The 24,380-nt window shown below is 38.9% G+C and overlaps 1 protein-coding gene across 1 annotated transcript; it reads right to left on the minus strand.

Annotated features, from left to right (window-relative positions):
* Positions 1 to 430: 430 nt before the first annotated feature.
* Positions 431 to 16,789, minus strand: LOC140165499 (uncharacterized). The gene is made up of 6 exons (XM_072188790.1): positions 16,746 to 16,789; positions 15,799 to 15,880; positions 15,191 to 15,304; positions 7,209 to 7,394; positions 4,945 to 5,055; positions 431 to 616 (listed from the first exon to the last, which is right to left on the minus strand). The coding sequence occupies exons 1-6, from the start codon at positions 16,787 to 16,789 to the stop codon at positions 431 to 433; spliced, it is 723 nt and encodes a 240-aa protein (XP_072044891.1).
* Between the last annotated feature and the right edge of the window lie 7,591 nt (positions 16,790 to 24,380).

A 24,380-nucleotide genomic window follows, 5' to 3' on the forward strand; every position in this document is an offset into this window, starting at 1 on the left:
GAAACGTACACAAGTAAGAGAACATTCTGGATCAGATACTAAGAACCTTATCTACTGACCCATTACCATGTTGTTCATGTATTGTTCATGAATGGCTCAATGTTTGTTGGTTTGAGATTGATCGACTTTCTATAGTGTACCATTTCGTTATAAAATAAATGTAACCGTTTTAGTTTATTGTGTGTAAACTTCAAGTTTGTACGTGACATTTTAGCATCTAAAGTGACGAGCAAAGTTGTGCGAAAGTATTTCTAGTATTTGATCGTATACTCACTGCTACCCCCCCTTCATCAATATTATAAATCTATTGTTTAGCGGCCGGTTTCAGATAATCTATTGTTTAGCGTTCAGGTTTCAGATAATATGGCCATGAAATGTGAAGTGGGTACAAAATGCCTATAATGCTTTCAGTAAGGCTGCTTGTGGATCTTCACGATATACTGTACTGCTTGGTATGTTGCTGACGGGTGTATTCCGATATTTCAATGGGTGGGTACTTCTTGCTACCATCAGTACATTCCAAAATGGTTCCCATGTCGGGACTTCCGAAGTAGGCAATGCTATAACGATCAGCTTGCTTGTCCGATTCACTGACTGGGTTTACTACGCGATGCTTCTGTAAAGTAAACACAATTGTATTTATTATATACTGACCCATTCCATGTCAACTCCAGGGATGTGCACCGCAGCATCTCTTCAATTTTTTTCTTTTTCTGTGTGGTGGTAGATATTGATGAGAAAGTAAAATCCCGAAAATTTGAGCTTCATACTCTATTTCGTTTTCCTGTGGCATCAATTTGAAATTTAGGGGGGTCAGCGTAAAAAATGTGTTGCAACGCGAAAGACGACATTTGGAGGTCCATAAATGTATAAAGGGAACCCTTTACAACTTTGAAAAGTATGTATCCTGGGGTACTTATTTGTGTTGAATTCAAATCTGGCATCAGAAAACGTGTACCTCCTTTACTTTAAAAGATATAGGGCCCTCAAAATGCAACTTCGTCCATCCAGAACCGACTTTGGGGGGTCAAAACTCCCAAAAGTAAAAATAATTTTACCGTCCATTTTTTTGCCAGTCAGAGCCCTTTGGTAGGACATTACTCTTATCCAATATTGAGCCTATTAGAATACTTTTAGCTGAGATATTACCCATGCAAAACCCCAATTTCTACATTTTGACCCCCCTGAAAACCAATGTCAGACATTTTGATCCACCATCAACTTCAGGTATGTTGAAAATATGTCCTTGGACAACATTTCTGAGAGATATTGGCTAGGGGTCTCGATGGCTTCAACACATTAGTTAGGTTTGCATTCTCCATAGAGTTGTACACAAGTCATTATGGGGATTTGCCATTTGGTCTAATACCATTTGGTCTAATATCCATTTGGTCTACATCCATTTCGTCTAAACCCACTAGGTCTATATCCACTACGTCCAATAGTCATTTGATCCTATAACCATTTGGTCCGATAACCATTTGGTCCGATAACCATTTGGTCTAATAACCATTAAGTCTAAAACCATTTAGTCTAACAACCATTTAGTCTAATACCCATTTGGTCTATAACCAATAGGTCTAATAGCCATTTGGTCTAATAACCATTTGGTCTACAAACATTTTAGTCTTACAATCATTTAGTTTATTAATAAATAGACGAAATTGTATTAGACTAACTGGTTATTAGACCATACGAGTATTAGACCTAACGGTTATTAGACCAAACGGTTATTAGACCAAACGGTTATTGAAGAAATATTAGACCAACTGGTTATTAGACTATATGGTTAGTAGACTTACCGGTTATTAGACCAAACAATATTAGACTAAATAGACATTAGACTATATGGTTATCAGACTAAGTGGCAATTAGCTTTTCTGGTAATAGACCAATTGAATATAGACTAAATGTTAATTAGACCAAATGGTATTAGACCAAAAGGCAATAGACCGTCATTATACATGCGAAATCAAAAATGTGTACAACTCTATGGAGAATGCAAACCTAACTAATGTGTTGAAGCCATCGAGACCCCTAGCCAATATTTCTCAGAAATGTTGTCCAAGGACATATCTTCAACATACCTGAAGTTGATGGTGGGGCAAAATGTCTGACATTGGTTTTCAGGGGGGTCAAAATGTACAAAAAATGTACAATTGGGGGTTTGCATGGGTAATATCTCAGCTAAAACTAGAGTCAACAGACGCTGATACAAGCCGCAATTTGACCCCTATAACTTGACCCCTGGGTTATGGATGGGGTCAACTGCTCTTGCATTGTGCTTAGGAGGTCATAAGAAATATTCCTGGTGAATTTCAGCTTAATCGGAACTTATACATGGATTTTGATTTTTGAAAATTTTGATTGACCTTTTGACCCCTTAATGACCTTTGACCTCAATGGAAAAAAAAAACCTTACGTACACCAATAAAATGCATTGTTCCAATTTTAATTAAAAAATTCTACTATGTTTAATTGTTGAGATAAAAATTCTTAAAGTTATTTAGTTAAAAACAGGAAGTGACCCCTTAATGACCTTTGACCCCCAAAATAAAAATACCATGCATACATCAGGTAACACTAATTCATGTATGATGGTTATATTACTCTGGTCTGTTTACATTTTGAGATAAAAATTGTTTGAACTTTTTGGTTTTTGACCGGAAGTAACCCCTTAATGACCTTTGACCCCAAAACTGTAGGCATCCTAAAGACCCTGGCTAGTAGCAATGCATGTGTGCTAATGGCGACTCTCTGCTATATAATTTGTAAAGACAGTGATTTTTTGAATATTTTTAGCTTTCAGACCGGAAATGACCCCCTTAATGACCTTTGACCTCAATTCTTTTTAGCAAGTTTTAAGCACTGCCACATGTTGATTCATATGCATGAGTCACATGATCATTGCATGTAATTTGTGGAAGGAGTATCATTTTTTGTGAAATCACATTTTTGACCATTATAGCTAGGTCAAAGGTCACAGCAAGGTCAAAGTCAAATGGAAGGTTTGGCCTAGCCCAGTTGTCTTTTGGGTGAAGTTTGGTTGAAATCTGTCAATCTCTTGCGGAGCTAGATGCAGTTGATTGGTTGCCAGAAGAAAGAAAGAAAGAAGAAAGAAAGAAAGAAGAATTGAGAAGAGACAGAACAAGCCGACATTCGTCGTCGGCTTGTAAGTATTCTAATAGGCTCAATATTGGATAAGAGTAATGTCCTACCAAAGGGCTCTGACTGGCAAAAAAATGGACAGTAAAATTATTATTACTTTTGGAGTTCTGACCCCCCAAAGTTGGTCCTGGATGGACGAAGTTGCATTTTGAGGGCCCTATATCTTTGAAAGTAAAGGAGTTACAAGTTTTCTGATGCCAGATTTGAATTCTACACAAACAAGTACCCCATGATACATACTTTTCAAAGTTGTCAAGGGTTCCCTTTATACATTTATGGACCTCGAAACGTCGTCTTTCGCGTTGCGACACATTTTTTTATGCTGACCCCCCTAAATTTCAAATTCATGCCACGGGAAAACAAAATGGAGTATGAAGCTCAAATTTTCGGAATTTTACTTTCTCATCAACATCTACCACCACACAGAAAAAGAAAAAAATTGAAGCGGTGCTGCGGTGCACATCCCTGGAGTTGACATGGAATGGGTCTACTGTATAATACAATATTAATTTTAGTGTAGGACCAGTACCAAATCAGAATAAAACTTCGCATATTTAATTCTTATGGATTGTTTTCCAAAAGGGTATTTATTTCTTATGATAGACTGCATTGGTAAAGAAGACAAGAATAAACAATCTGAACAAGTTTTATCTAGAAACTTTGAAAAACAATCAATACCGAAAAATATATGAATATTAACATTTAAATAACAAAGTTTTATACGAGATATCAAAGTTGTTATTAAGGTGGTATATAAATATTTCAGTTATTTTTCACTGCACTAAAACTGCACCAAATATATTGCAGCTACCCAATAATTGACAGGCCTACTTGATATTAATCATATTAAGGGACCGTTCATTATTTATAGGGGAGGGGGTCGGGAGGATTTCAAAATTGAGTTCATAAAGTTACACAACCCCCCTATAACAGCATCTAAAATTACACACGCCCCCTATTGCCGCCAAAAAATATATACCTCCCCCCCCCCCTCACATCGAGAAATACATTTTGCTGGTAGGTCTATACATTTATATGACCGGATTTACCTTTTGATGGCCCCTGGGCACGGCAAAATGACATTTTTTTTGGCATTTTGATACTAAATGGGCCAAAATAGACCAAAAGGAAGATGCAAATCAATAAATCATAAGTTTTGTCACAATACATCTGTCGACTGAGCAGGGGATCGGAGGGGACTGACTTGCCACCCTGCCATATGGCTAATCTCAATTGGTGCTGATGAACAGTGGCGTAGATTTCTTTTTGACATAAGGGGGTTGGAAAAATTTCTTGAAGTATTATTTGAATCCAGGTTCTTTTGGCGGCAGAATAAATTTATGGTACAAATCCGTGCGAAACGCACAAAAATGTTGCCATATTGAAGCTAAAGTCAAAATATGGTGCAGGAATAAGTTCGCGCGAAGCGCGCAAAATTGACATTTTTGTGGCTAAAATGGCCAAATATGAGGTAAATATTGTAGTGAATCATAATCATAGTGAATAATTATTAAATTTTTCTGACCCCCTATTAGGAAAAATAAAATCACATAACCCCACCCCCCTGTTTGTTGAAGTGAAAATCACATAGCCCCCCTACATTTCTCCCAGCCCACCTCCCCTTTAAGCGGTCCCTAAATAGTCAGACACCTAGCGGGTATTAGTCCCGGGGTATTAGTCTGCCAAGAACAAAGCTCTGGACAAGCTAATGACTTGAATAAAAATATTTCCGCAATAACGTCGGACGATATACTGACCAAATAGAATAACACATACCGATGAAAGCAGTTTGTCACCAGACCAGCGCTGCAAAGCATCACCGATATTGACAACAATAGTCCCATAAATTGGTGGAGCTGATACCCATTGTCCTTGACGATTCAAAACCTGCAACCGTACAAAAATTGGTCATAATTTTGTATCGATATAATGAAAAAGAAAAAATCCGGGTAGGGTTGTTGAATACCCCCAGGATATAGAGTAAAATCGATCCATGAATCAACAAAGGCGTTTTTGTACATTTAAATTTCTGGCCCCATAATAATCTTAAAGCCATATTATCAGTAACATTTTCATACAAAATAGATTATTATTTCTTTGCTATAAAATGTTAGCTTTTACTGTCAGATATATCCCTTTTAATTTTGAGCCAAACAATTAAGGGAAAGCAAAGAAAATTGGAATTTACTACCAGCGCCGATGTCGCCTATACGTATCAATCCTTCGGTCTTGTTACGGTACGATCCCTTGTTGTGTAGATCGCCGTCGCGTCCCGCACGCCATGTACGTACTGTGTTATGAACATCGCGTATGCGTTCGACTAATATTTCCATCGTAATAATAAAGCGACGGTTTCTGCGTTTTATTCAAAATCTCGGATTTTGACAAAACTACAACACAATGGGTCTTGATTTTTGCAGGGTATGTTAGTTTAATTAAGTACAATATAATCGTGTAACAAACAGAAATTTGAAAAATATTGAAGGCGTCCTCCTTAGTGAATGTTATAATATGGCTTTAAAAAATTTAAGATATCGGTCACCCACCTTTGCACAGTATTTTTGTGAGACCTGAGAGCACATCAGACACACCAAATTGCATTCTGAACACGAGGAATGTTCTTTCATTGTCCTCATAATATTAGTTTTCCAATAATATGATGTTGTCCGAGCAATTATATGCCTTTCAAGTGTATATAGCTGGGATAAAAGCCGACCATCATATGAAATTGTTGACCTTTCGTATTGAAGATATACATGAAGTAGAACTTTTTGAATGACCCTCATACAGAAGTCTTTTGGGAAACTTCATGTACGAGCAGGCCCGTACGCAGCCCCGCCCCCCCATTTGCAAAAGTATAAAAAAAGTCCCAAAATATCACAAATTGCGAGCGTAGCGATCAAAAAAAATCAGGTTTTAATAAGAAAATATAGATTTTTAGTAATTTTCCATAGCATTTGTATCATATCGCGGATTTAAAAAAAAATCTAAATTATTTCATATCAGGACATTTCTCGCACTCAGAGTGCAATATGGTGTCCCACAAAACCTAATGTGCAAAGTTGGGTCACCCTTAAGATTAAAAATCGTTGAGATGAAACTCCAAACACGATACATGACAGTGCTCAAGTTTCATCTTTTTCAACAACATATCATCAGCATTCTGCACCAGCGCCTTAGAACCTTCGGTGCTACAAGATAGCCAGACATACGCCCGCGTGACGCCAATAACTAATGTAAAAAGGTTGAAGTGGGCATTATGCAATTCTCAATATTATTTCTCTTAAACCATAAGCCTAACAACAAAAGCATTCAGGGCGCTTAACAAAGTATAAAGATAAGTTCAAAACCATATAATTATTAGATGCAAGATGTGGTCATAAACCACAAACCTAGCTGGGACGTGTTGGTGTTTTGCAGCTATGACCTTTGACCTACCCCAACGTTGAGATTTGTTGTCACTGAGTTTGAGCCCCGTACTCCTTACAGATGTCCAAAAATGCAGTTCTAATATTTAGCACTAGATGACCTTTGACCTGACCCCTCCAAAATGTTCCCCTGGTCATGAGGTTTGTTGTCACCGAGTTTGAACCCCGTACCCATTACAGATGTCCAGATCATGCAATTCTAAGATTTGACCCCAGATGACCTTTCCCCTATAAAATATTCCAAAATGTTCCCCTGGTCATGAGGTTTGTTGTCACTGAGTATGAGCTCCGTACAAGGGGTACAGATGTCCAGAAAATACAATTCTAAGATTTAACCCCAGATGACCTTTGACCTGACCCCGGCAAAATATTCAAAAATGTTCCATGGTTATGAGGTTTGTTGTTATCAAGTTTGAGTCCCGTACCCATTACACATGTCCAGATAAGATTTTACTCCAGATGACATCTTCACCCCCTCCCCCTCATTAGAGTCCAAATGTGACCTATCTAATAGGGGAAAAATACCGGTGTCCCCTCAATTAGACCCAGTTCCCCTAAATCAGTCCCGGATGACACACGTTACGTTCATGGTCACGTTAGTGTCAACCATACCTCTAATCCACCTTTGTCCTTCTGAAATAGGAATGTGATACTGCCATAATCAGAATGTTCTCCACATCTCACTTGCTTTTCCTCCACTTCAATGTCAGCAGTAGGCGGGTAATGGTTCAAGCGTATAGACGTGCAACTCTCAGCTGTTCCTGCTTTCTGATGCTTCTTCACAAAAATCAGTGGATCCTACATTATTCCATTAACGTAATGATAGGCAGGTTGATGAAGATGGTACAAAAAGAAAATTAACAGTTACCATGGCTACGTTAATAAGAAATGTAATTTACTGCAATCATAACGGCTTATCAAATACACATTTCAGAATTTACTGGTAATTAAATTATACGAGACCAATGAATTTATAAGAAACCAAATTGTAGAGCATGCTTCCATGTGGGCACATCACAAAAAACCCTTCCCCCCTGCCAAGTCATTTCCTAGCAACATGGACACTCCTTTGGCTGTTAACTTTGTGGAGTGGTACATTAAGTATTTCCATCCCAATGCCCTGGATCAAAGCATTACCAGCTGAACTATCCTCATTAAAGGGCAAAGTTCCTTCCAGAATCATAGACCGTGCACAACACGTGTCTCGCACTATCTTAATGGAATTTGGACTACCATTATCACCTAGTGATACTACTCCCTCTAACACAAATGGTTCAAATTCCTCACACACCTTGTCTGTCTCACCTCCCTTTTGTGGGAATTCTTGTTTCTTGATTTGACTGACTTGTTTCTTTGACTCAAGTGACACTGCACATCCTACAGTATTACTAGCAGTTTGCTGCTGTTTTTGTGCGTCTTGTTTGGCTTTTAAGGTCCGACACGTGGTCACTGTATGTCCTGGTTTCCTACAGAAATTGCAAAATAATTGGGATTTAAATTCAGTCCCACCTGTTGGTCTGGTACCTGAACTCCATGGGGTCCCTCTACCACCAGCACTATGCTGTGAATTAGACCAGGATCTGTGATTGGACTGAGATCTCCCTTTAGTTGGGTGATCTAGGGCAATTCCGTGACCGTGGAAAGCGAAGGTTCGTTTTTCAGTGGATTTGTCTTCTATGAAGGTTAATTAAAAAATTTAGCGGGGGTGCCCCTCGCGAAAGTGTGGGCGGAATCCGTTGGAGCACAAAATCCAAAATGGCCGCCATCGGCCATTTTAAAAAATATTTTTTCTATGGTTTGGCCTACAATGCTGTTCAGTATATGTTTTCTGAGGTTTTTTGGGTCAAGGAATTCATATCTGATGTCTATTTTATGATATTACCAACTTTTGACCTTCAAATCCAAGATGGCCGCCGATTTTTAGCTGAGAAAGGTAAAAATTTCAAATTCGTCATGTAGCCTTCATAATATACTCTAATTAGAGCTCTGAGTATTCGCAGAGTCTTCATAATACCTCTAATGAATACCGTACCCCATTCTGGTATACACATACACCCCCGCACCCCTACATATACATTATATTCACATTATTTGAATGAGTTTAGTCGTTATTGGTTTCAGGTCTACGTGTGTTTTGCTCTGCACCCTATCAACAAAGAATGAATGCAGCATCAAAGACATTTATATATATTTAGAAAGAAATATTATTCTATGAGACTAGTGCATATATCACCTATAACACTGCTTGCTTGTTACCTAGAGCAAAATCATCCCCTGTCAATATCTACTAAAATGTAGCAATCCGTGTAGGACCTAAGTCCTATCATACTATTGTCCAAGGTAAAAATGGTAAATGGGAGAGTTTACAAATTGGTCAGGACTTGACAAATATGGTGATTTTTACAACACCTCCTCATGAAAATATGGGTCTAGAAGTCATTACATGCATCACATGTTACATTATATCTCAATCTCATCTTCAAACAGGATTGAAAAGGCTCAGTATTCAAGTAAACCACCAAGTTCTGAAAGTTATGATGAGACAGAGGGACCATTGGCACCCAAGCGCCCGCGTTCATCTGGCGTGGACCTCTTCACGAAAAAAACTGAATGTGTGTGGTGCATGCGTGGTGTGGATCTGAAGCACCCGGATAGACCACGGAGTTAGCTGTTCATAATCAACACACACTCAGCATGGCGCTCCTTTAAGCGCCACACAGTCCTCGTAAAACATGGGGAGCTGAGGGATCGTCACACACAGATTGTTGAGTCCACGTCAGCACTGTCAGATCCTTTCGCAAATTGATATTGAATGTATCACCATGCCTGTTGGTTGAACCATGTCAACCACACACAAATCGATGTGTTTTCAGAACGTGTGTCTCGCAGAGGTAAAGAATTTGGTCTTTCGACTCGATCATCTTCACTAAGCACAAGATCCGTTCACTGCAGCCCCTCTTTATAGCAGACTACAAACGCATGACTATGCTATGCATAATGACTATGACTATGCAGTGGGTGCTGTAAAATCGTCCAATCTCAAGGACCTGCTCAATTCGCATTAATGAGTATCAAGAGACAACTGGCTTCAAAGAGAGAAATGAGAAGATAACAAGGGTGAGTGGGTCTATGATATTGGGGGAAGAGGTGATGACACTGAGGCTGCCATTTCATCACTTGGTATCAGTAATGAACAGATCCTCCAGAAGAAACTGGCACAGCGGCTGTCTAAGAAGATCAAAGACACATCTACTGCCGCCTGCCCACCTCATATCGATCATCTTGAAGAACACAAAGAGTTCTGTGAGTTGATTAGTTAACAGTTAAAGCTGCCGACTTGCTAAAACAGCCTCAGAGAAAACTGCCGATCTCAACCATTCCATACTCAGTCTGGCATGCATGATCACAGCACTGGACAGATCACCACCACTGTTATCAACCTGGGCATCAATGTTCCTTGTATAACGAGGAGTCAAGATCTGGTGGAACTCTACACAAGAGTTGTGTCTGCATCAGCTATGCTGATTTTAAGATCACTGGACTCTAATGGTCGTTGAAGAATAGGCAACCTGCCAGCAGGAGATTGCAGACAGCAAGCCAGCCATTGTTATCGTTAACACTGACGCCTTCAAGATCGATACTATAACAGGCAATGCAACAGGAGTAACAGATGGAATAAGAGGGTCTCGTGAACGGATCTCGCGCTCGGTGAAGGATCAAATCCATCCACGTGTCTAAAGAGCAAATTTTTTGGCTCCTCGAGACACACATTCTGATGATGCATTACACCATCTAACTTTAATTGTGTGTGATTGACGTGCTGCAACCAACAGGCTTGTTGGTACATGATATCATTTGCGAAAGGACATGACAGTGCTGACGTGGACTCAACAAGCTGTGTGAGACGATCCCTCAGTTTTACGAGGACTGTGTGGCACTTAAAGGAGCGTCATGCTGAGTGTGTGTTGATTATGGACAGCTAACCCTGTAACCAATAACGACTAAACTCATTCAAATAATATGAATATAATGTATAATGTAGGTGTGCGGGGGTGTATGTGTATGCCAGAATGGGGTACGGTATTCATTAGAGGCTATTATGAAGACTCTACTACTCGGAGCTCTAATTAGAGTATATTATGAAGGCTATACGACAAATTTGAAATTTTTTCCTTTCTCATCAGTTGACAATCGGCGGCCATCTTGGATTTGAAGGTCAAAAATAGGTCAAATCATTATTATTTGTAGTTTTTAGTGTCCATCACCCAACTCGGCATGTTGAGAGCTTGCATTAGAGCCTATTATGACGGCTCTACGACAAATGTGAAAATTTGACCTTTCTGAGCTGAAAATCGGCGGCCATCTTGGATTTGAAGGTCAAAAATAGGTCAAATCATTATTACTGGTAGTTTTTAGAGTCAATCACTCAACTCGGCATGAGGAGAACTTTAATTAGAGCCTATTATGAACGCTCTACGACAAATGTGAAAATTTGACCTTTCTGAGCTGAAAATCGGCGGCCATCTTGGATTTGAAGGTCAAAAGTTGGTAATATCATAAAATAGACATCAGATATGAATTCCTCGACCCAAAAAACCTCAGAAAACATATACTGAACAGCATTTTAGGCCAAACCATTGAAAAAAAAAATTTTAAATGGCTGATGGCGGCCATTTTGGATTTTGGGCTCCCACGGATTCCGCCCACACTTTCGCGAGGGGCATCCCGCTAAATTTTTTAATTAAGCTTCATAGAAGACAAATCCACTGAAAAACGAACCTTCGCTCTCCACGGTCACGGAATTGCTCTAGATCACCCAACTACTTCTTGTGTACCACCCTGATTTGCTTTAGGTTGGTTTTGGCTGAACCTGTTTGGATAACTTCTGTTCTGACTAAATCTACTCGCATTCAATTTGTGAGTTAAGCCATAGTCATCCGCCATTGTCGCCGCGTCACTTAGCGTTTTAATTTTGCTAGCACTTTCATCCAAATGGGTTTTAATGTCAACGTGGACACATTTCTTGAACTCTTCTATAAGAACCAATTGCTTAAGTTGGCCGAAATCATCTTTGACTTCTTTTGAACCAAGCCACCTGTCAAACGTTTGTTCTTTTACTCTAGCAAATTCTACATGGGTTTGATCTGCTTGCTTTCTTGAATCTCTGAACTTTTGTCTGTATGCTTCAGGCACCAGTTCATAGGCCTTAAGGACTGCCTGTTTGACTTCTTCATAACTGTTACACTTCTCTATTGGTAGAGCTGAGTAAGTTTCCCTGGCCTTCCCCACTTTGTAACAGTAGGGTCCAATGATCTGGAGGCCATTTCAAATTTGTAGCTACCTTTTCAAAATGTTGGAAATACTCGTCAACATCTTTCTCTTTGAATTTAGGCACAAGCTTTACATACTTTGTAACATCAAACCCTGACGTTGAGGAGAAACTTGATGAGTATTTGTCACCTAGCTTTGCCAACTTCTCTTGTTCAAACTTGTACTTTTCCTCAATTTCCCTTTCTTTCAAATGTGCTTCCAAATTGAGCTTTGCTTGCCTGTCCTTTTCTTCCATTTCTAACTTTTGTTTTTCAAGTTCCAATTTTGCTATCTTTTCCTTTTCTTCTGTTTCAAATTTGTGGTGCTCAAGCGCCATCTTTTCTTGGCGTGCTTTGTCTTCCATTGCTAGTTTTTGTTTTTCAATGTCTAGCCGTTCTTGTTTTTCTTTATTTTCATTCTCTAACTTGATCATTTCCACTTTTTCTTTTTGGTCCATTTCTATTTTCTTTTGGTCCATTTCCATTTTCTTTTGGTCCATTTCCATTTTCTTTTGGTCCATTTCCATTTTCCTGAATTCTAATTGAATTTCCAACTCTTTCAACTTAAATGCTGAGTCCCCACCAATTTCTACTTCAAGTTTCTCTTCCAAATAGGATTCATCAAAAATGTCCTCCCCGACCAAAACATCAATCAAGGCATTTTTGATTATTTGCTTTCTTGTAGCTTGTGTTACTTTCAAGTCATAATGTTTGGCAAATGCTAATAAATCAGGCTTCTTCAACTTATCAAATTTCTCCCAATCTATAGTTTCAAGAAACTCTTCTGCTTTGAACTCTGCCATACTGTACTTTCACTTTCAAGACTCAGTAAATTAATGTCAACCTTTTTTTTTACAGTGTATTTCCCGGACGAGCCCCCAATTTTGTTACGAGTCGTACTTGACTCAAGGCCAAAATCACCTTTTACCCGAACTCACACGAATGCACAACACAAATACACTGTTTGATTATGCTAACAAAATCTAAGTCTTTAATTGAAAGCACGTTATTATTGGTACAATATATGACAACAATGCACATACACAATAATCAAATATAATCACTCTTTATCTATTTAGTACTTAGCCAGCATTCTTCTTCTTGGTGATCATAAAGTTCTTGCAATGTTCTGGACGACTGCTGTAATATATCCTTATTCATTTGTCCTGCGAAAAGTCCTTTGTACACTTGCATTGATAAATCCTTGCGTATAAAATCCTCATACGAAAATGGTGTTCTCCAAACACGTTTATAACTCCTTGCGCAGTTCTCCTATACTAAACTCCTTGCGCCGTTCTCCTATGCTAAACTCCTTGCGCAGTTCTCCAAATTTAACTCCTTGCGCTGCTTTCTCCAAACTTGGTGCTATTTCCACCTTTCACACAATATCTTCAGGAAGCAGGACTGCGATGCAGTTGTCCCCACTTATTTTGACAGTTGCGTTGCTCCTTTAACCAGACTTCAGCAAATCGGCAGAAGAATATATTTTCCTTTCTTGGAAGAAGTACGTTCTTTGACGTATTCTAGATCTTCTCCGACAACACCGGCAAATAGTAGTACTTTGACTACATAAAATATTTCTGGTTTGCAATTTCCTTTCTTTGAAGGAATTGGACTGTAAGCATATTAGCTAGCTAGCCCAGATCAACACCATAAACTGTGAAGAAATATGTTTACCTTTTCTTATATATCAGGCCCTGGGAAATCCCCAGTATTAATACACATGATGAGAACTTGGAAATTCCCAAGCCTTAATTATAACATTAACCTGTCTCATTACATCACTTCCTGAGGGGAAATCCCATTACATCACTTTCATTTTACAACCTCAGGGGGTTTCCAAATATTCCAAATTTAGAAATGATTCAATTTGTTTTTGATCAAGTTGATGCAAGAAAGGGGAATCCCTAAAATATCTCATAAAATAGATTTTAATTGTAAACAAAGATAATCAAATTAAATTACTCAGGGCACATCACAACAGGGTCAAAGTAAAACGTCATTAATGGACAAATATTCATAGATTGTAGAAAATCCGTAAATGTTCCGGGCCCTTACTTTAATCTTACACTAAATTTCGCGTTAATGTCTTTTTGAACAGTTTTTTAGCATGGTTATATTTGTCAAAACTGAATAATTTGTTAAATGCGCAAACAGGTTGTAACAAAAAAATTATACAATTTAGAAAATAGTATTAGGCAAACATGTCACTTATTGATTGTATTGCATTTTACGTGGTCGTCAAGGTATTAAATCTCTTAACCCTACCCGCCAGGGGCTTTTTGATGACGGGAAGGGGAAAAAGGAAGGAATAAAGAGAGAGAACAAAGAAAGAAGTTGTGTGCTCCGGGTGGATTCAACCCGAGACCCCTCGCATGCCAACCATGGCTCGGCGACACTTTGCCACGGGTCTTGGGCTTCGCTGGCCAGCGAAACCGTGCCTATATATCACTTAGGGCGATTGCGTCATCACACCACGTGGGATGCACGCACGAACAGCGCATTTATATCAAGTAGTATTTTCTAGTACTCAGGCGTGTTAGGGTTAAGCTATTATATACGCTTTGTTTCAGTAAAATTGGTGGTAGATATGGCAAATTGTGTAAAGTAGTCCTAAAAGAGCTTCAGCCGCTTTCGTGTCTTTGTAGCAAAAGTGATTGAGTTGAGTTGAATTATGAATGAGTAATCTTAAACAATGGGGGGTGGGGGCATTTGAAGTGGTATTTAAATTTATGATTTTGAAACAAATATCCTATTATTTACTTATGTCAATTAAGTGAAAGAAAAACATGAAAAACCTTTGCTTTTGTTCTGAGATCTTTGACGATAAGCATGAGCGGTACAAACTTGATGTGCGATTGTCAATCAAGTATGGCTTATTCTCTACATGTCAATCTTTAAATAATTGGCATAGTCCTTATAATAACGGTGGTCCGCCTTGATAAGTAAATGACAGCAAACAGCTGCCTTTCAGTGAAAAATACCCCAAAACTCGGTCAGTGGAGCTCCGCTCGTACATGTCAATAGCGTCATTAACGATTGGATTAGTCGTCCGTAGCGGACAATTCGGTCGCTCATTGGATTAATATTATCAGGTGGTAATAAATTTGCATTGGACAATAGATTACTATATAATGGTTTAGTACTGCATATATCGGTTTAATCTTCAATAAGCGCGTTTATGGCTGGAAAGGTCACGGTGAATTTGCCGTGGACGTAACTGCACTATGCACCTTTACGTCCCCAGTTACTGTAAACCATGCATCTAGCGCACGAGGTACTTACCTTACATTTCAACCCTCTGGCAATGACTTCTAGCACACGATGTAGAAGCTCTTTCCCCGTAAGCATCAGATCTTCCATATTCACCTTTAACGCGGGCATTCCCTCAGGCCAGACCTGTAAAGTAGATTAATGGGTCATAATGAATGTAGCACTCAAAGCATTACGGAATTTGTGGTTCTTGAAGCATTGGAAAAAAATATGAAATAAAAACCATGTTTTAATAGTTTTTGTCCAATCAGCACAAGGCGGATCTCGAACCACAAGTCTCGCCTGCTTTCGCGATTACATAGACTTAATAATTCAGAGGTTATTATACAAACTCATAATGATTATGGAAATGTCTATAACAATGGCAAACTTGATGTATATTGCCCTTTGAGACTAAGTTTAGGGCTACATTATGTCAACATGTTTCTCAGATTAACTTCAAAGAACCGTTGACCTTAGTACCTAAAACACTATGATATACGCCTGTGATCAAGTTTTGTTGTAGGCTTGCAAGATCGAGCCTTTTTACTATATCAAATTCATCAGTATAATTTTATGGTCTTCATAAGAAGGGGAGAATGAAGAGAGGGAGCAAAGTGAAGCGAGATGAGGGAGCATACCTTTGCTGTCGCTAGAGGGTAGAACAAGAAGCCCTCTCTTAAATCCATGTGCGGTCTCTTTACATCTTGTGTCTGGGATGCGCTGTAAGTGAAAAAACAAACAATGATTAAATACCGTGCTATTAAGAACCGAACGTGACTATTTATACATGTTATCATACGTAAACACAACATTACAACAAGTTGCAATAGAGCGAGTGACAAACTCTAATAAGATATGACATCATCATCCAATTTACATCTCGCCGTGATTTAATAGTGTATATAATGCAAATACCACTTTCCTTGCTCCATAGTGTATCTGGAACTAACCCTTTATAATTATATGTTAAATAACATCCCCAATTTTACGTGTTGAAGGCCACACTCTCTATACTTCAGTAAACATCAAAGAGAAGCTACCTATTACCCGTGCCAAAAATGACACCGAATTTCTAGCGCACTTGTGTAATGGTTTGCCAAATATGGGCGGGGTTGTTAGTGGACTTTCGCGGTTAATCTTTCTTGAGCGATCATGTCTGCATGAGTATAGTTTGGTAACTGAAAAAAAAACTGGTCCTATTCGTCGGATTATCTTCACCACGAAAAAGTATCATTTTGAAATTAAGTCATGATATACGCATGAAGTATGCAACCATAATATTTGGGAAGCACTGAACTACAATTAATTTTAAGCAGCATGTTGGTTTTTAGTCAAAATTAAAAGTATAATGCTGTATTGATGTAAACATAAGACACAGAGACCACAAAAAAGTGACCAGATGTTGGTCTTTGTTTCATCCGCCTTGTGCTGCCGAAGTTCAGCTAGTGTGCGGTAACCACTCTAGTTATGGTATTATATCAGGTGGCATTATCAGGTAACATGAAATACCACAGCTGATCCTCCTGAACTGATTTCGACTAAAGTTAATATATTAAAGTTGTACACATCAAAAGCCACTACCTACATTCGTGGTTCTTGAGCCACAACAGCTCTAGTTCTTCTACCCATTCTTTCGTCAAACTATCTTTTAAAATGCTACCAGCGCCAGACACTACCGTCAGTCTACTCTGAAGTACAAAGTAGCGACGCGGCCGCACACATTGTGACGACTTTGAAGGCACACATAAATGCAACAGAGACACATAACTGCGCACTGTTAACGCGCTGTATACGCGCGCGTTGTCACTTTGTACTTCAGAGTGGACAAACTGTAGCGCCAAAATAGACCAAACTTGGTCACATGAAGCACTTACCCAGATGTGCAATGGTTTTTTGGGCCGTGGTGAGTAGGGGTGGTTTGGGGTTAGGGCCTATATGTGCGCCTGGCTACAGAGCGCATATCTCTGCAGCCAAGCGACGATATATATAAAGTCAAAAGGTCTTGTGGTGTAGGATATAAAAATCATAATGAGGCGGATATTGCAGAACACTTTGGGGTGAAATACGTAAAAACAATTGGGGAATGTTAAATGAAGGTCCATTGACATTACCCTAAGCCTAAATGGCGATGAGCGTTGTTCCAAAAACACCCCATTAATGTCAAAGCAGTGCAAAATTTACCCCTTATTCCCAAAACGACTTGCGATGCCGAAAATCCGATCCATTTTCAATGTATTTATTAAAAGCGGATGCGTAGCTCATATATCTGAGTGGGTGCCCCGGGCTAATAAATAACACTTAAAGTAATGCTGTCACGTCACCACTTCTTAAAATGTTCCAAAAATTGACCCTCAAACTCATAATAAGAGTCCAATACAAGAATCAACTGCAGAAATTCATACTTTAATAATCTATCTTCATGTTTAACCGGTTATTTGGGATAATGACCGTCCCGTGATCTTGCTATTTGATGACAAAAGCAGCCGGCGAAGAATCTGTCTTACCAAGGCCGAAATATTTGTCAAAGGATCCCCGTATTGGTTTTTTGCTGGCTGGCGAGTATTAGCCGTATGGCGGCGGAGTGTTAGCGTCCAGACGCCTTCTAATTTATACACAGTTACGGCTGAAGAGTCATGTAGGGATAATTAGAGGTCAATACGCGAAAATCGTTAAAATGCTACAAGTGCTTAGCGTTTGACCCGATTTTTAACCAAACGTGGGCATAAGAACCACTGACCTATGCATTCTTTAAGTGGTACACAGCTAGGGGTCAAAGGTCATGTAGGGGTTATTTTGTGAACATCTTCAGAATGCTGCCCCAAATTGCATTCTGTGAACACCATACTTGGGCAGAAGAAGCACTGGCCCATACATTATCAAAGTGGTAAAAAGCATGGGGTCAAAGGGCATACAAGGCTCATTTACTAAATTACATGGCAGCAAGGAATGGTAAGGAGACTTGCTGGCAGTAATGTAATACATTTGGAAACATGAGTTGAGGTTAAAGGTCACATGGAGGTTACCTGGTATCGTTAAGTCAAGGTTTGTCAAAAATGTGTGTGAAACCCGGCACATTTAATGTTTTTAAGGATACGATACATGATTTACCGACAAGTGACTCATTTCGGAATGCGATCATGAATTTTGAAGAAGAAAAAGTTTCCACAGGCTTCGTTGGGACTCGAACCAGCGATTTTAAACTTCCTTCGATTACGCGTCTAGCGCTTTACCGCTCGGCCACCGTGGCAGTTGAGCGGATGAGTGTAATGATAAAAAATAAATCTCATAATGCCATCTTTAGCCTTTTGTTTACTAAAAAGACGCGTTTTGTAAAGATAGATTAGCCGTTTTATGCATAAATAGCACGAACGTTTGGGAAACGTTTCAAACAAATAATAAAGACACTGATGTGATGATGAAATTGCGTAAGTCGGGAATTATCTGCGTCGCAATGTTTTGTTTTGGTTTTAGGAATTTGACCTTAAAATTTACGACTTCATGACATTATCATTCGAAATCAACAAAAGATATTTCAACACTATATGTCCTCATTTTTTCTCTAGAATGTTTTGTACATGTATGTGAAATAGATTCAACAATGGTTCGCTGCATAATGGTAAAAATAGCCTTGACCTAAAAAAAGGGCGAGAGTTACCATATTTACGGATTCAGGCTAAGTTTAAAATTGATATAAAACATTTGTCGTATAAAGAAATTGTATCTGGCGTGAATTACACTACAGTTTTTATTCCTAGGGCTCTTTGACATCTTCAAATATTTTTTATGATAGAGTGAATCCCCTGGCCCTCTATAATTACGCACAAAAGATCGAGTCCCCTTAACATGACACTCATATAAAAGTTCACGTTAAGTTCAAGGAGGTCAAATTGAAAAGTAACATGTTGTTTGGAAGGTCAAATGTCATTTATAAACTTTCATACTTACCATAAAAAAACCCATTTAATTGAGAACTGAAATAGCTGTTTATAATAGAGATCTATGGTCATGCATAGGTCATCACCACCTGGTATTTGTGGCTCATGAGCCACAATAGCTCTAGTTACCTTTCTCGTCCAAAGTGTATGAAACCACCACCAAAGTTCGGCTGTCCACATTTCATTTTTGTTTCATAATCCAGAAGAAAAAACTTCTTGGTATCTTCATATATTTGGTCGACCTGGTTGCAAAAAAAAATCATTTGAAGTTTAATATGAAATTGAAGTTGTCCGACCATTCTTTGCGATCATTTTTAGCGAAAACATTTTACCCTACAACTTTACCCAGGATATGGTAGGACGACCACATTTTTGTGTAGGGGGTTGAGGTCCATTTTCCGTTTTCATCCATTTTCATGCGCGGATTCCAGTGCATGCTTACGGTTGCAGAAGTCCACAAAATGTCAGAGTGAGAGTGTGTTAAAAAGTGTTGCCAAATGGTTTATTTGATTTCTGAAAAGTATAATGGTGGTAGGATAATAATCGCAGGTCACCATGATGTACCGGATCACAAGCGAGCTCATAGAGTAGAAGGGGGAGGGGCATCCGGGCACAATTCTGTCATTTTTCTGTGTAACCTTAGTACCAATTTTTTCAGGGCAAAATGCAGGGGAAAGTGTAACAAAAAAAATTACACAGAACAAACAAACAACACAGGATTACACAGAAAAAACAACAGCACAGGATTACACAGAACAAACAACAACACAGGATTACACAGAAAAACATCCTTGCATTTTTAATTCACCCCAATCCAAATTACACGGAAAAATTTCCCCTGCATTTTAACTCATCCAAAAAAAAAATGCAGGGGAAATTTTTCCCTGCATTTTTTTTAACCTCTTCATCAAAATCAAAAAATTTTTGATTTAAAAAAAAATATTTTATTAAAAAAATCTTATAATAAAAAAATGGAATCGTTTAAAAATTATCGCAACATCGAAAAAGAAATTACTCTTGAGTCAAAAGTTGAAAACAAGCATTTGTTTGTATTTTACAAGGATCAGTGGATTCAGCTTAGTCATAAGAAAAATCCAGACAAATTTTTTGGTTATCATACGATGATTAATCGATATGATGGAATTTTGTGTACTAAACTTGGGCTGTGTAATCCGCTTAAATATTCGAAAGAGCTATATTTGAGACACAAAGAATCATATAAAAAGGCTTCTAAAAAATATTATGCTAAAAAGAAAGCAGAAAAAATCAATTTAGAAAAATAAATATTTTGGTTTAAAAGAATATAATAAAGAATAAAGCTAGAATGATTATTCGTAAAATTTCAACCGCGAAAGAATTTCGCGAATACGCTAGAAAAAACGGATATCGAGGATACTCTAAACTGAAAAAGGAAGAGTTGAGAAAATTAATCAGCAAGCCTCCTCCGGATTACAAGACGATCGAGGAAGCAAAAATGAAGAAAGACGACAAAGAGGAGAGTACACCAAAAAGGAATTAAACACGCTTGCAAAAAATGCAGGCCTTCGAGGATACTCAAAACTGAACAAAGATGCACTCAATGAAAAACTCAAGGAAAATTTCATCCTTTCCTCTAACATTCTCGACATCCAGGAACCTTCCAAAGAACCTCGTCATCCATTCAAGACCAAAAAGATCGATTCGGCTCTCAGCAACTTCGTCGAACAGTACACGATTGGTGGACACGATGGTTACGACCCCAACACCTTCTTTGCAACTGTCAAGCAAAGCATCATCAGCCTTTTTCAAACAACAGACAGAAAAAGTTCATTTGGTTCTCAAGTGTCTGTTTGAAAAAACAAACCTGCAAACTGGTGAAACTGATGCTATAAGTAGCGCATTTCGTTCTACCACGAAGGAGATTCTAGCAGGTACGGATCTCGATGATTTTACGAAACCACGACGAGTCAAATTCTAGAGAATATCGCCACATTCCAAAACAGTGGGAGTGGTTGGATATTCAAGGAGATCGTATCCCTAGAGATTCACATGGTCAAGTACCAACCGATGCAAGGAGCTTCATATATTCCACATTCAGAATTTTTAGCCGAAAAGCAAGCGATCATCAATCTTAAAAATAGCGATGATCAGTGTTTCAAGTGGGCTATTACTCGAGCCCTCAATCCAGTTGACAAAAATCCAAATCGGATCGACAAAAAGCTTAAAGCAAAAGCGGATCTTCTCAACTGGGATGACATCGAATTTCCAACTCCTCTTTCAAAAATGGGCAAGTTTGAAAGGAACAATCCAACAATTTCCGTAAATGTGGCAGGATTTATTTCAAAGGGTTCGTGCAGAGACACAAAGTATGAATATCTTATCTCTCCTCTAAGAAAGAGTCCTCACATCGGTCGAGAGCATCACGTCGATCTTCTTTTGTTTTCGGGAAAAAAATCTGATGGTGTTGAAACCGTGCACTATTGCGTGATTAAGAGCATGAGCAGACTTCTGCATGGACAAGATTATCAAAAACATGCGAAACGATATTACTGCGGAAACTGCTACACATCTTACACTTCCGAAGATTGTCTGAAAGAGCATGAAGAACTTTGTCTAAATAACGAGACCGTGTTAATTGAAATGCCTAGAGTAACGGAAAACAACGATTTTACGATTCAGTATTTCAAACATCATTTCAAATCTCAGAACGTCCCCTTTGTCGTCTACGCCGATTTTGAATCTTTTACGAAACCGATTCAAACCTGCCAACCAGAAGTCCTTCAAAAAACGACAAAATACCAAAAGCACGAACCTTCGGGCTTTTGCTACTACATCAAGTGTTTCGATGATTCCGTGTACTCCCAAGATCCGGTTGTGTACACCAAACAATTTGAGGATGAGGACATATCTCAAATCTTCGTGAACAAACTTGAGGAGAACGTTAAAAAAATTTACAACAGGTTTTGGAAACTGGAAAACAATCCATACATACATGCGAGAAATATGATCATTAGTCCCAAAGAGCGAGAGATTTACGAGAAGTCCACACATTGTCACATTTGTAAGGAACCTCTAACTCCAAGTAACAAGAAAAACTGTACCGTTAGAGATCACTGTCACTTTACTGGGAAATTCAGAGGAGCTGCTCACAAAGAGTGTAATTTCACTTACAGAAAACCAAAGTTCTTTCCGGTATTCTTTCACAACCTTTCGGGTTATGATTCTCACCTCTTCATCAAAAATCTTGGTAAGACAGAGGGTAAAATTGACTGTATTCCAAACAACGAGGAAAAGTACATCTCCTTCAGCAAAAAAATAGTGGTGAATTCTTTCGTTCCGAAAATGGATCCCATCGATCAGGAAGACGAGTTCACACACTGCTATATTTGCGAAGATCCTCTAACCCCTAAAGACAAGAAAAATCCAACTGTAGCCGATGTGTCATTACATAAAAAAAAATTCTTAGGAGCAGCTCACAAAAACTGCATTAAACCGGTCGATATCAAATATGAAATCAGATTTCTTGATAGCTTTAAGTTTTTGTCTGCCGGCTTGGATAAACTTGTCGAAAATTTAACAGGGTATGAAGATGCTATCAAAACCTTTGTTGGAGGAAAGTTTGACACCGTCAAAGATTATAAGAAAGCTTATCGAAAACGGACTGGAAAGAGTCTTACGCATCAAGATTATTGTCATTTGTTGCGAAAGAACAATTGTAAAAATCTTCAGCAGTCTTATAAAGATGAAAGGTTAGACCTTCTCCTGAGAAAAGGAGTATACCCTTACGATCACGTCCACTCTCTCGAGAAACTACGGGAAACTAGTCTCCCTTCCAAAGAAGCGTTTTACTCCAAACTCAACGAATCGGAAATTTCCGACGAGGATTATCAGCACGCGCAGAATGTTTGGAATACCTTCGAGATGGAAACCATGAGGGAGTACCACGATCTGTATCTCAAGTCGGACGTTCTCCTTTTAGCCGACGTGTTCGAAAATTTCAGAAAAGTCTGCCTGGAAAATTACGAACTAGATCCTTGTTGGTATTACACAGACCCCGGATTGTCCAACGACGGCATGCTGAAAACGGCGGATGTAAAATTGGAACTCCTCACGGATTACAACATGTATTTGATGTTCGAAGAAGGAGTTAGAGGTGGAGTATCCATGATCTCAACCAGATATTCCAAAGCCAACAACAAATACATGGGAGATGACTATGATGATAGCAAGCCCTCCAAGTTCATTCAGTACCTCGACGCGAACAACCTTTACGGATGGGCCATGAGTCAACCGCTCCCGGTCGGTGATTTCAAGTGGATGACTCCGAAAGAGCTAGACTCCTGGGATAAAATCCCATGCACGCTTGAAGTAGATCTGGAATACCCTAAAGAGCTACACGATCACCACAACGACTATCCCCTAGCTCCGGAAAGACTTCTCGTGAACAAAGTGGAAAAAACTAATTCCAAATTTGAACGACAAGAAAAATACGTCGTCCACCACGTGGCTTTGAAGTTGTACTTGAACCTTGGTCTTAAACTGACCAAGGTTCACAGAGGATAAAATACCGAGAGGAAGCCTTCATGAAATCATACATCGACAAGAATACCAGACTTCGAACAAAAGCCAAATCGGATTTTGAGAAGGATTTTTTCAAATTGATGAACAACAGCGTCTTTGGCAAAACTATGGAAAACATCAGAAATCGCGTCAATGTCAATCTTGTGACCAGCGAAGCCGAAGCTCGGAAATTAACCTCGAAACCCAACTACGACCGATACACCATCTTTGATGAAAATCTTGTGGCTGTTCACATGAAGAAAATCAAACTGTACTTCAACAAGCCGATCTATCTTGGAATGAGTATCCTGGATATCTCAAAGACAAAGATGTATGACTTCCACTACAATTACATCAAGAGGAAGTATGGTGGAAGGGCAAAGCTTTGTATGACTGATACCGACTCACTGACCTATGAAATTCAGACTGAGGATTTTTACACTGACATTTCGGGTGATGTGAAAAAGCTTTTCGACACCTCCAACTACCCAGCTGATCATCCGTCGAAAATTCCGACCGGAAAGAACAAAAAAGTTCCCAGTATGTTCAAAGACGAAGCCGGAGGAAAGCAAATCGCCGAATTTGTTGGTCTCAGAGCAAAGTTGTACTCTTACAGAATGCATGAGGGAAAAGAGGAAAAGAGATGTAAGGGTGTCAAAAAAGCAGTCGTTGAAAGAAAAATTACCTTCGATGATTATAAAAGTTGTCTCTTCGATGAGAAACCTCTGATGAGAACGATGAATGTG

Source organism: Amphiura filiformis, chromosome 12 (genome assembly GCF_039555335.1).
Source record: "Amphiura filiformis chromosome 12, Afil_fr2py, whole genome shotgun sequence".
In the NCBI taxonomy this organism is placed as follows: domain Eukaryota; kingdom Metazoa; phylum Echinodermata; class Ophiuroidea; order Amphilepidida; family Amphiuridae; genus Amphiura; species Amphiura filiformis.

What these genes read in the sequence shown, in the direction of transcription:
- LOC140165499 (XM_072188790.1), bottom strand. Translation starts at nt 16,789, where the DNA reads ATGGGTAGAAGAACTAGAGCTGTTGTGGCTCAAGAACCACGAAT. An exon ending in ACCCTCTAGCGACAGCAAAG is followed by an intron (nt 15,305 to 15,798) that starts GTATGCTCCCTC and finishes TCTACTTTACAG; the next exon opens with GTCTGGCCTGAGGGAATGCC. An exon ending in GTGACAAACTGCTTTCATCG is followed by an intron (nt 617 to 4,944) that starts GTATGTGTTATT and finishes TTTACTTTACAG; the next exon opens with AAGCATCGCGTAGTAAACCC.